Here is a 13433-nt window from a genome sequence, read left to right as displayed (position 1 = left end):
TATTTGGGTCTTTTAATATTTATGGTTATCATTGCTCACAGTACTCACCTTTATTATCATATTTAAAACTACATGTATTTGCTCTTCATTTTGTTTTCTTCATTTGGCTTCTGCAACACCAGGCTCTCAGATCTTCACTTCTGACTGCCCTTTCTGGTTCCCTTAGTTGGTTTTCCATCGACTCCTCAGACCTTGGTGTCTTTTTCTCAGGATTCCGTACTTGGTCACTCTCTCTTTTTTCTGACTGTAATCTTCCTGCTTCACTAACCCTTATACTCCATTTGGCGTTCTTGTATGTTGGCCTCAACGTCTCTACTTTGGACTCCGGACGCTTTTTTTTTCCAGCCCCCTCTGTTCTGTGGGCATGAGGGGTGAGTGTGGAGGGCCTGCTGGGTGTTCGGCATTGCACTTGGTGGGTCCCACAGTGCTCAGCTGAGCATGGGCTCTGCCTCTGAGCTAAGTAGCAGAAATAGTAACTCAGACTCATTGTATCTAAAACTGCTTCCTCTCACTTTGTAAGCGCACATGGCCAGCCACCCAGACACCCCTTGTGCTTCTCAAGCAGCAAATCTTAGGGACAAATTAGGACGTCAGTGTGATTGTGTCCATAAAGATTGAAATCCTGAACTAAAACAGTGACAGCAGTGGAATGGCCATCTGTAGGGCCTGCTCTCTCCCCTCTATGTTTCTGACCAATAGTTACTCTTCTGTGTGTAGTTCACTTCTGCTTGAAGCCTTCCCTGGGTCCCTAAGTATTTGAATAACTTGGTGAGTGAGGTAAAATCAACATACCTTGGTAATACTGAATGTTTACAGTAAAAGAAGTTATCAGGGATGGAAGGTTTCCGTCTTTACAAACTAGATAGACTGTGAAACCTTCAGCCAAGATTGAGAGGAAAGTAGGAAGGATGGTTTTAGCAAGGGAAAAATAGTAAGTTCAGCTTGAAATTAGGGAATTTAGTTCACTGGGAACTAAATTCACTGGGAAAAGTGAAGACTTTTAATTCAATAGGCTGTAGTTCTTCGATATAGGATTCTTCAAATACAGACTAAATATTTATAATTAGGAGCTTTTAAATTCTTTGCCCCAACTTAGGAGATCTCTAAGTAATCTTGTTTTGGTGACTAGAGAGGTAGAGTTAGATTCCTTAAACAGACATTCATGTTAAAATGATAGGTAGTATCTCATGCATGAAGCATGAATATTATGGTGTGTTAATCAAATACTACGGTTGTGTTGTCTTACTCTGTTGTGCTTTCCCATTGACCTGTTTGCGCTGACTTTAACCATCTTATTTTCTAGTGTTTAATGCCTGAGTACTTTGAACCTCAGATTGAAGAAATAAGTGAGGCCGCTCTGCAGGAACGAATCAACCTCAAAAAAGTCAAAGCTTCTGTGGACATGTTTGATCAGCTTTTGCAAGCAGGTGACTAAGTTCATTTGAAGCCCCCACGTTCATGTGAAGCTCCCCTGGGCATGTGGGCGTGGAAGTAGGCCACAGTTGTGCACGTGATCTAGATAGTTGTGAGTACGAGTTAAAAGTGCTGTGCTACTTCCTCTGCTTGGTAGCTGTTTTTATATTTTTTATAGTTTAAGAAGTCATATTTCAAGTTCTGCTTTAGTGTCATTTTAAAACTGTGGGTAGGATAGAGTTGTCCTTGCTGGTGTGTTGTCCTCTTGTGCAGGTAGAGAAATCTTAGAGCCATTCTTTCTTAGCTTCTGTTTTAACGTGAGGTTTGTTCATACTGTATTCACATTTCTTATATTCTTTAAGTATGTTTGAGAGGCAAAAAACAGACTAGAAAGAAATACTTAAAAAGGAAAGAGCACTAAGCTGCAGGATCAGAAGCTTGGGTAGGTTCTGGCACTAATTAGCGCTGTAGCCTTGAAAAACTCAATTCCTTTAATTCTTCTGTCTCTCAAATCCTGTGGCTCTCTGAATTTGATGTGGATGAACCTCCAGGGGTTTAGGTGTCAGGGCTTGTAAGCTACCATGAGATGAGAATATACCTATAGTAGCATGAAAGCAGCAGCAATTGCTTAAGTTTTGGAATCTGGTGTGCTGGTCAGTGGTTTAGGATAAAAATCAGCCAGACATACGAGAGAGAGTGAAACTGGACTGAATCACTCAATATAGTCTTGAATATGGCAAGAAACATTTTCAGAAAACTTTAAGAATTTTGGTGTGTAGCCTGTTAAAGCATCAGGTGTACAAATGAATTGCTGATGCAGATTGTCATTTAGGGAGGCTTTTCCCTCTGCTCGTTGAATATGATAAACATCGTTATATTAAGACTTGTCTTCCTCTGTTTTACACACTGTGTGGTGTAGATGCAAGCAGCTGTTCGGTGAACCTTAGTAAAGACAGGGTCAGAGCCGTAACACTCAGCTCATTCAGAGTAATGGAATGAGTCGACATACTAGGAGAGGAAATATAGAAAATTTTAATATCAAGGCCTAATAAGTGCCAAGCACTTTGTAGGCATTTAATTCTGTAACACCTTATGAGTTGGTGTGCTTGTAGTCATAAAGGAAACTGACTGACTTCAAGTAATCTTCAGGGTCACAGCTTTGAGATGCTATGAGGCAGTCAGGTTATACTCCATCACCTGTTTTCCCCCCACTGTGTCTTTTGTCTTTTCTAAAGGCTTTTAAGTTTCTGATAGCCATTTGTATTATCAGTATATTTTCTTAAGAAAAATTTAGCTACTTTTCTTTTTAAAGCACTAAATTCATACTTCTTCCTGTTCCCTTTTCTTCCTCTTGATAAGTATCAAGTTGGGAACATAATGTTTGGAACAGTAATTTTTTAAAGGCTACTATCTCTAGGCATGTATTTCAGCGAGGGCCTGGATCCAAGCGAAACAGTTCTGATTGCGTTTGTGAAGACGGAACTGGGCCCTGGGGGACTACATGGCAATCATTTCCAGAGCGTTCATTTCGAAGATGATAGGTAGAACTGTGAGAGAGTTTCTCTGGGAATATGAGTACATAGAATAAATGAGCCCAGGGTCAAACTTGGCTCTGGCATTTTATCTCTTCTGTCAGCCAGCACTGTTAGGGATTCTGTGCTGTCTGCATCACTCCAGATGTTTAAGCTGATGTGCAGTGCAACTCGCCCTTGGAGAATGGAATCCAGTAGGCTTCAGTTCTTTGATGTTTCAAAGTTTCTCCCCCTCACCCTTTTTTTCCCCCACCCACAGGAACCACTGTATCTCTGGAAACAACTAACAGTCTCTTGGATTTGTTGTGTTACTATGGAAACCAAGAACCCTCCACTAATTATAATTTCCAACAACAGGAACAATCGGAAGAGTTGGTAATGATTTTTTAAAGTTTCTTTTGGTAGTAATTCTTTCTCATTTTAAGGTGAGTTCTTAGGCCTTATGTTAGAGATTTGTGCTGAGGTGTGATGTAGCACAGTATGTAGCCTGGACAAAAGGTGATGTGGAGGAAGAGATGGATTTTAACAATTGTTTTACCCTGGTTCCCTCCTTAAAAGTATTTTGACCTTGCCTGCCACATGCAGAAACCAGTGACCAGAAATGTTTGGATGGGCCCCTTTGTTGTTGTTCCTCAGAGTGACAATATGTTGTATATGGGACAGAAGGGAAAGCCCCTGGCCCCAGCCCTCTTGAAAATTCATGCATATGTAGGCAGGGTCTCCTTTTTACCTTCTACCAAATCTTTATTTCCTTTGCTTTTCCGAAATTTCCTCTGCCTTACCGGTTCTGAGTAGTGTAGCTTGGAGAATGCTTTCCGTTGTTGTATTCTTTTTTATATCTGTTGGTGATGGCTCATTTCAGGAAGAGGGCGAAGAGGGAGATAACGTGAAGTCTAAGAAGAAGGCTGGTCATCAGCTTGGAGTTACTTGGAGGTATGTTACAGGATAATTAGAACATTTATGGATCCTTACGGTTGTGGAATGTTCTCCGTCACCCCCTGAAGAAGACACAACCCTGTAGTATTCTAAAATGCAGTTTGTTCTGTGTGCAACGTAAATGTCACAGTTGGTTTTCATATGTGTTTGGACCATTTTTTATTAGATCTTTACCTCCAACCAGCTAGAGGTACAGGACTGGTGTTGATTTCTTTTTTTCCTCCCCCGCCTAACTCCATGTACCCATCATGGTATGGTTCTTTTGGTAATTTCATTAATAGTCCTACCTTGCACTATATACCTCTAACTCTAAAAAGGTTCAGAATTTTAAAAACTATGTTAGAATACACATATGTCAGAGCATAGTTCTAAATTAAGACTGCTGGCTAACAAACAAAAGTATTCACTACTGAACAAAAGATAAATATTTATGTAATGATTCAGAATTCAAATGAACGGAGTAAAACTGTCTAAAAGGTATTTCGTAAGGGTGTCTGGAAAAGGAAAGCTACTGTTAATATCAAAATGAGTAGAATAAAAAATTAAACTTCTTCAGTAGATACTAATAATTTCTTATAGTGGTTAAGAACAGGGACTTGTGAGTACCATTTTGGCCCAAATCCAGGCTCTATTTTCCAAGATGTGTTGGTAACAGAGAAAATGAAGGTGCAGTGTGATTTGTATAACATAGCACATTGACTGACTGAAAGGGCCAGATTATATAAGCTAGAATAGGACAATGGATTCTAGGGCACCACATGTCTGCGGTTGCCTCTGGTTATTTATATCCAGTTGAAAGAGGGTGGAGGAATTTCACTGTGTACCCTGCTGTGCAGTTTGCTTTTTGTTTACAATGCTGAGTATATATTTGGAGAAGGCAATGGCACCCCACTCGAGCACACTTGCCTGGAAAATCCCATGGATGGAGGAGCCTGGTGGGCCGCAGTCCACAGGATCGCTAAGAGTCAGACACGACTGAGCGACTTCACTTTCACTTTTCACTTTCATGCATTGGAGAAGGAAATGGCAACCCACTCCAGTGTTCTTGCCTGGAGAATCCCAGGGACAGGGGAGCCTGGTGGGCTGCCGTCTGTGGAGTCGCACAGAGTCAGACACGACTGAAGCGACTTAGCAGCAGCAGCAACCAGATCTCCCTCTCTGGGTGGGAAGAATTACTTGCAATTATATGCAGAAAATGCTTGGAACTTTGCAAATACTCCACATGGTAGCTGTTACTGGTTTTATCTGTTTCCACCGGTTCACGTTTACTCTTGTGTCTAGAGCCAAAAACCATGCTGAGAGAATTTTTGCTCTGATGCCTGAGAAAAATGCACATTCTTACTGCACAATGATTCGAGGAATGGTGAAGGTAACATTTGTTCTGGGTAGTTTTATGTTTTTGTCTTTAATTTCTAGTGAATCGGGGTTTCTCAGCCGCAGAACCCTTCACAGCTGGGCCACATGGTTTGTTGTCGCTGGGGGTTTCCAGAGCCTTGAAGGATGTTTGGGAACTGCCTCTACCCACTTCATGCAGTGATTCATCCTCCCATCCCCCAGTTGTGACAACATAATTCTCATAGTTGTTTTTTTCATTAAAATAAGATACACTTATCGAAAAAAAATTATTAGGAAAGTTTTTTAAAATTGAAATCATTGTGTTGAAGTAACAGGAATAGAAACTGTATTATACCACACTGCTCATGTAAAAGGAAAAACACTATCCATTCTGGTCTATCCTTTTACTTCTGAGAACAGTAGATATGCAAATATTTATTAAAGACAACTTTTATGGTGTTTAATTTTCATCCTTTCCCTCTTCTAGCACCGAGCTCATACACAGGCATTAAGCTTGTACACTGAACTGTTAAACAACAGACTCCGTGGTGAGTTGTGTCTGGAGAATTCATCTCTGTCCTTCCTTTCCTTCTCGTATGTGGGCATGTGTGCACGCTCAGTCATGTCCTAGCTCTGCACGCCATGGACTGTAGCTTGCCAAGCTCCTCTGTCCATGGGATTTCCCAGGCAAGAATACTGAAATTGGTTGCCATTTCCATCTCCAGGGGATCTTCCCCTCCCAGGGATTGAACCCGAGTCTCCTGCATTTGCTGGTGGATTCTTTACCTATGCATCATTATATCAGGAGTCTATAAAATCGCAGGATTTTACCTTAATGATTCGCTCATTCTTAATCTTTTCCTCTGATGTTGGTGATTGAAACGAGAGTCCAGAGCCAGAGAAAAGAGTGGTTTCCTACTTTTGTGGACTCGTGCATGACCACTTGGCCTTTAATCACCGACCCCAAATTTTGTTAAAGTAATTTTCTTCTTTTATAGCTGATGTGCACACCTTCAATTCATTAATTGAAGCAACAGCATTGGTGGTGAATGCGAAATTTGAAGAAAAGTGGAATAATATATTGGTAAGGAGGAACCCTCACTTTGGCTACTAATAGGCCAAAATATCCTTTGCTGGGAGTCCTGAAATGCAGGAGACACGAGTTCAATCCCTGGGTTGGGAAGATCTCCTGGAGAAGGAAATGGCAACCCACTCGAGTATTCTTGCCTGGGAAATGCTATGAACAGGGGAGTCTGGTGGGCTACAGTCCATGGGGTTGCAAGAGTTGTACATGACTCACCTACTACACCACCACCAACCGCCATCCTTTGCTCGGAGTGCATGGGATGGAGAGAGCATTCACTGAGCTTCTTTGTGGTGGTCATCTTTGCACTGGGCACTCCACTTGCAGTGGCCTGTTCACACCCTTCTAGCAACCCTTAGTTTAAGTAGCTGTATCTGACATGTGACCCAAGCATACAGCTAGAATCCAGGAAGACCAGTTTGCTATATAATATTCATTTATTTCCTTATAATCGTGTGGGTTTTTTTTTTTAATATTAAAACATTTATTGAAAAAAATTACTCGGAAAGGTTTTAAAAATTGAAATCACAGGAACGAAGTAAGGAATAGGAACCACACTATACCATTCATTGTTGTCCAGTCACTCAGGTGTGTCCAACTCATTGCAGCCTCATGGACTGTAGCCCACCAGGCTCCTCTGCCCGTGGGATTCTCCAGGGCAGAACACTAGAGTGGGTTGCTGTTTCCTTCTCCAGGGGATCTTCCCGACCCAGGGATCGAACCCACGTGTCCTACATTGGCAGCTGGGTTCCTTAACACTGAGCCACCAGGGAAGTGCATACCATACCATACCGCTCATGTGAAAAGGGAAAACCAGTCTGTTCTAGTCTCTACTTTTGCTTCAGTTTTAGACTCGTTAGGCCACGAGAGACAGTTAGACACGGACATCACATGGGGGTTAGAGCGACTGTTGAAAGGGCCTTCTCTCAGGGGCACTAGATAATTCTTAAATGGGGGACTTATTTATTAATCTGCTTTAAACATAGGCAGACAGCCCAGTTCTTTTAGTGTGTTCTGTTAGTTTATTGGACAAATTACCAACCAGGCATTAAAAAAAATAATACTCCTGCTTTTGATTCAACTAGGACCTGCTGAAACAAATGGTTGCACAGAACGTGAAGCCCAATCTACAGACTTTTAACACTATTCTCAAATGTCTCCGAAGATTTTATGCATTTGGAAAATTGCCAGCCTTACAGACCTTCCGGGAAATGAAAGCCATCGGGATAGGTGAGGGGTGTCCTCATGTCCCCACTGGAGGCAGTGCTGACCTGAGGCTTCAGGTCCAGGTGATCCAAAGAGAGACTAAACTTTTCTGTGCTATTTACATAATATGGTAGGAATTTCCTTTCCACCATTAAGCACACTTTTTAATGATGTATATTTAGTATAATGGGAGCTCTTCTTTATCATCTTTTTGCTATTTATAGCAAATTAGACTCTTGGGATTTTAGATGCTTTTTAATGGATTTCTTGATTCTAGGGAGAATTGTTTACTTATAGTTGGCTGGTTTTAAAATCTCGTGACGTTTTCTGGCATAATTAAGTATTTGAACCCAATTGTGTGCTAGTATGTTCTATATTTTTCAGTATTTATGTTATTGAATCAGTTCACTTCTATCTTTTAGTGTTCTTAAATGAAACTCACAAGAGTATTGACTGTAATGTTTTAGTGATAGGTGTCTGGACTTTCTAAGAGGAATTTGATCTCTATGACACCTTTCCACCTTTACATTAATCACATCAGCTGGGAAATGTCTTTGTTCAGAGGAACGGAATGCATCTTCTACTTATGTAACACCACTAATGTTTTTATTCACTATACCTCAGTAAGCTATATTTTGTATAGCTGTGTTTGACATTTTTTTTCTTTTTTCTATGTACCTGGTAACATAAGAACCCTCGCTTGCAACATATCATCATATTATTCAGCTGTTTTATCAACATGGTATGTATGTCATTATGTTATTTATGTAGAGATTAGGCTAACTTCATTGCTAATGAATTAAGATTGGATAGTTCACGGAATAGCATTGTCTACAGCCTGAGCAAAAAGTTACTCTTGAGGGTAGTGTGAGGGTAGTGTCATCTTTTTGTCATGTAAAACTTTTAAGTTGGAGTGGAGGAAGGTCATTAAATGTACTAACGGGCAGTGTATGGTTTTGGCCAGAAGGTACTTGAGTTTGGAATTCCTTTTGCCCTCCAGAACTGTGCTGTCCAATACAGTAGCTACTTAGCTACACGTGGCTATTTAATTAAATTCCTTCATAGCATTAGTGCTCAGTAGCCACTTGTGACTGGACTGCATCATCAGTGATGCAATTATAGAACATTTCCGTCTTTGCAGGAAGCTGTTGGATAGTCCTGCTCCACAGTAAACATTATTTTGAAGCCTCATGGGAGAACTTCAAGGCTCCATTTGTTACCTAATTTTAGGTCAGCTGTGCTCTATTGAATGGATTTTGGAGCAAGGCACACCTGAGTTGAAGTTTCATCTCTACCATTTACCAGATGTGTGGGAAGGGACTGGATATCTTACCCGAGTAATGCCATCACGATGTAATGATGAAATGAATTCTGTGTAGTGTCCCGTTCATGTTTGGGAGGCATGTAGTAAGTACTGTAGGTTCTTAGCCATTTGCCCCAACCTGAGAAACAACCCTAGCTTTAGAAATGACAGTTCCAGTCTTTCTCTCCTGTAATGGGCTTTTTGTGTGAAAACAACAGAAAATCTTTATTTTGGAAGGGTAGTTTTGCAAAATTCACATTCTCACACATAGGGAAGTAGGAGCCGTTAAATGACTTTATCTTGAAAAAGGGAAGTAGGAGCCGTTAAATGACTTTATCTTGAAAACAGGTGAACTGTTTCCACAGTAATTTTGTCATCTAAAATTTTATTAAACTTCGGTGGTATTGTACTGCTACTACTAAGTCACTTCAGTCGTGTCCGACTCTGTGCGACCCCGTAGACGGCAGCCCACCAGCCTCCCTCGTCCCTGGGATTCTCCAGGCAAGAACTCTGGGCTGGGTTGCCATTTCCTTCTCCAATGCGTGAAAGTGAAGTCACTCAGTCGTGTCTGACTCTGTGCGACCCCATGGACTGCAGCCTACCAGGCTCCTCCGCCCATGGGATTTTCCAGGCAAGAGTAGGTATTGTACTAAAACTAAGTAATTCTCACTCTAAAGCCTATTCCACTATAACATCACACATCACCTTGGCTAACTAAAGTCACTGGTACTTATGTTTCCTAAGTAACACCCACGGTCATAGGGGCAGGAGTGTCAGTGTGTCTTAGGGATATAAATCTATTATTGTCTGTAATAATAGTTGCTAGGAATTTACCCAAAGGAAAAAGCCTAAAATAAGAGATGATACATATAAAATAGGCTATTAGGATATTAGAATGATTAGAACTGTAACAAGTGCAAACATCCTTGAGGAACTTCAGAAGTACATCTATGCTGTCACTGAAACTATATTATCACTTGCAGGTGCATAGGTGGCGAAGGAAATATAGATAAATAATGTGAAATGTTCAACTGAAAATGTCATAGATGCATTTTGATTCTACAGTTTTCTGTTCCTTGGCTCTCATCCTGGTTATATTTAAAAGGAGCACAAATGTTTATTAGCAAGAAACATGTTTGTTTTCTAAGTAGGCAGGCTTGGTGAGGGTGTCCGTCTGTCTCCCGTTTCAGTGCAAGTCCGCCTTGTGAGGAGACTAGGAAGGAGGGGCTGCATCTGTTGGGAGTGCTGTAACTGACCCGGGCCTTGGGGAGAGCTGCACTCAGCAGAGGGTGCACTCATTCCTCTCACAGGGATATGCCTGGCCAGCTCCTTGGCTTGGGTGGAGGAATGAGAAAGGCGGCCTTAGGACTAGTTCTGCCAACCCCATGGTAGTGCAGGAAGTGGGCTTCTGAGAAAACCCAGTTGCCTTCTTTTTCTGCAGAAAGCCCTTCAAAAGGATCATCCCTCATCATCTATGATATCATGGATGAAATAACAGGAAAGAAGTTTTCTCCAAAGGACCCGGATGACGGTACGTGCAGAAATTGCTGCCGTAAGACGGCCAGCCTCTTTTCCTGACTGCGGTTATAGAGCCTTGGGATGAGGATGGGGTTTGATTTAGTTTAGTCATCTTTGGGTGGTTATTCTGAGAAAGCAGAGTGTCAGTGGCTTGTGCTGTATGTTGCTTCTCCTTGTGTTTTCATTCTTTTAGGTTTGTCCTACACCTTACCAGTTTTGTTGCCAGGATTTTTAATTAATGTTACTGACCTGAAAACCTACTTTATGCATAGTAACCAAGGCTCTTCTGAACTTTGATTTTTCAGATATGTTTTTTCAGTCAGCCATGAGGGTTGTAAGTACCATTTCTTGCTTAAAACTTTTTTTTTTTCTTTTATCCATTTCCTAAATTCGTCATTGGTGGTTGGGAGGACTCTCCATGATTCTTTCACTTCCTAACTCTTGTGTTCATGTCATTAGTCCTAATTTTTTATTCCTCTAAAATCTCTACAAAATCACAGCATTCCTACTGTGTTGATTGTGTTATCTTTTTTCATACCTTTCTTCAGATAAGCTTTCAGAGTTTTTCATATTTGCCAGTTGGTAACTTATTAGATTGATGGTTATGTCTAATTTTGTTTTTTCAGCTTATCGTGCTAATCATAGGAAACATTTTCAAGCAGTTTCAGAATGAATTTAGCAGTCTTATTCCCTGAGAATAATTGCTTTACAACTTAGTGTGTGTCTTTCCAGGTTCTTTCCTCTGGGTATTCAGACATGCATGTCCACACTCATTTCCATAGTATCTTGTTTGTTGTTGGCAATATAGTATTTCATAGAAGGGAATGACTTCTTGTTGGGCGGGTTCTGGAGTTATTTCTTGGGGATTTTTGCCAGCATAGTGATGCTAGAGATAGCACTCCATCTGTCTTAAGCATGACATCCCAAGTGTTTCTGTCTAATACTAAATACAGGTGTCATTACTAGATGAACATTATTTTGCTTTAAACTTCACTGACCTTGGTGATTTTATCCCTACCCCCCAATTTCTTACAATTCATTTGCTGTCAGTCAGTAAAATGTTAAATCAGTATACGTGTTTCCCCAGGTATCTACTTTCTTGCTTCATGTAGTGAGCCACCTTTGGCTGATAAGGATCACTGAGTGATGGTTATTTACTACTTCTACATTTTCAGTGCTCTTCTCTCAGAGATCTAGAACTTGCTTACCAGGTCCATGGCCTTTTAAACACTGGAGACAACCGGAAATTCATTGGCCCCGATCCTCGGCGTAATTTTTATTAGTAAGTGAATTGGAAATGTATCCTTTGCATTAACGGAACACCTGTATGCAACCAATGGTCAGTTCTGCAGGTGGGAGACTTGGCAGTCTTATTTTAGGCAGCATGATTCTGACTTTAACAATACCAGTTATTTGAACACTTGGAAGATTCAGTGGTAAAACTGATTTTTCAGACTGAGGTGTCCACTGTGTATTTTTTAATCTATTTGTAACTTTAAATCCATGTATCTTTTCCTTCTGCTGTTCTGTGATTATTCTCTCAGTCCTGTCAGACTTTTTGCGACCCCATGGAGCCCACAGGGCTCCTCTATCCATAAGGATTCTCCAGGCCAAATACTGGAATGGGTTGCCATGCCCTCCTCCAGGGGAATCTTTGCAACCCAGGGATAGAACCCAGGTCTCCTGCGTTGCAGGCGGATTCTTTACCCTCTGAGCCGCCAGGGAATCCCAAGAATACTGGAGTAGGTAACCTAACCCTTCTCAAGGGGTTCCTCCCAATCCAGGAGTCGAAATGGGGTTTCCTGGATTGCAAGTGGATTCTTTACCAGCTGAGCTACCCAGGAAGCCACACTGTCCTATTTCATATTTTCAAATTCATAGCAGGGTGAATCCCTAAAGATTTCATCTTAGCCTCTCTTGTTTTTAAAGATGTTGGAGCCCAAAGAGACTCCTTACATGGGTTTGCTTTTAGGCAGATAAAAACAAGAACATAAGAAGGCAGCCTGTTCATAGGTGCGTGGTGGTTCTCTTCCATGTGTCCAGATCCTCTCTTCACATTGCACATTTGTTGAGTAGTATCCTCACTCCTCTCCACCATGAGCTGAGAGTGTATGGCGGTGGCATCAGTGACCAGTTGAAGATAAATGTCAAACTGGAAAGTCCAGAAAGCACCGTTGGCAGCACCTCCTGGGTCATGCATTGACCTGTGTCACTTGAAATTGTAACTTATAAATTGTCTTTAAGTTCTGTGTAATATGTCATTATATGACTGTGCTGTAATGTAATCATTTCCCTACTAGGCAGGGATTGTAGACTAAACGTGTTTTCTTTCTCCATCACAGTTCCAAGTTCTTTAGTTTGCTTTGTCTGATGGAACAAATTGATGTCACCTTGAAGTGGTATAAGGACCTGATACCTTCAGTAAGTGATTCATGACTTAACATTTGTAGATGTTTGTGTGTGTCTTAACATCATTGTAGATGTTTGTGTGTGTCTTAACATCATTGTAGATGTTTGTGTGTGTCTTTGCTGAGTAATACTTAAAAATGTATTTGTATTTTTCTTAACCAGGTCTTCTTTCCCCATTCCCAAACATTAATAGATCTTCTCCAAGCATTAGACGTAGCCAATCGACTAGAAATGATTCCTCAGATCTGGAAAGGTCAGTTTCAGTCTGTGTGTCCCGACCCATCTTACTCTGTTGTCTTACATTTTGATTCACAAGAGTGTTAATGTGGTTAGGGAAGATAGCTTCCATTTTTTCACTAAATTAAACTCTGTAGTTGAGGCCTCCTTCAGGGTGACTTGCTCGTGTTTCATGTTGGATTGCATGAGTAACAGTGGGGTGGAAAGGACTTCAGTTGGTTGTTTTGTGACCAGGAAAGGCTGGGTTTTGTGCACTTGTGTTAGTTACATGGGTCACCCGAAATCGCAACCTGCAAAACCTGTGCCATTCATTCACTGGACTGTGATGCATCTCTGTGCTTCAGTAGCTAACAGTGATACTGGTGATAGTATGGTTTCTAAGGAGCGGCCGTGACTGTGTGTGTGTGTTACGCATGTAAACTGACTGCAGAAGATGCTGTAGCTCACCCATTAGGTGACT

The 13433-nt window shown here is 41.2% G+C and overlaps 1 protein-coding gene across 1 annotated transcript in view; it reads left to right on the top strand.

Moving 5' to 3' along the window:
• PTCD3 (pentatricopeptide repeat domain 3) overlaps positions 1 to 13433 on the top strand; it is a 28075-nt gene that overhangs the window by 10149 nt on the left and 4493 nt on the right. Inside the window, exons 7-19 of the mRNA XM_040224281.1 lie at positions 1304 to 1427; positions 3205 to 3320; positions 3808 to 3878; positions 5163 to 5250; positions 5704 to 5764; positions 6215 to 6300; positions 7386 to 7530; positions 8198 to 8248; positions 10251 to 10340; positions 10633 to 10661; positions 11503 to 11609; positions 12670 to 12748; positions 12899 to 12989. Of these exons, the coding sequence (XP_040080215.1) occupies positions 1304 to 1427; positions 3205 to 3320; positions 3808 to 3878; positions 5163 to 5250; positions 5704 to 5764; positions 6215 to 6300; positions 7386 to 7530; positions 8198 to 8248; positions 10251 to 10340; positions 10633 to 10661; positions 11503 to 11609; positions 12670 to 12748; positions 12899 to 12989 (1138 nt within the window). The remainder of the gene's footprint in view (positions 1 to 1303; positions 1428 to 3204; positions 3321 to 3807; positions 3879 to 5162; positions 5251 to 5703; positions 5765 to 6214; positions 6301 to 7385; positions 7531 to 8197; positions 8249 to 10250; positions 10341 to 10632; positions 10662 to 11502; positions 11610 to 12669; positions 12749 to 12898; positions 12990 to 13433) is intronic.

Source organism: Oryx dammah, unplaced genomic scaffold, assembly GCF_014754425.2.
Source record: "Oryx dammah isolate SB20612 unplaced genomic scaffold, SCBI_Odam_1.1 HiC_scaffold_25, whole genome shotgun sequence".
NCBI lineage: Eukaryota > Metazoa > Chordata > Mammalia > Artiodactyla > Bovidae > Oryx > Oryx dammah.
Note: the sequence above shows the minus strand (reverse complement) of the source record. Positions and strands in the feature narration are given on the sequence as shown.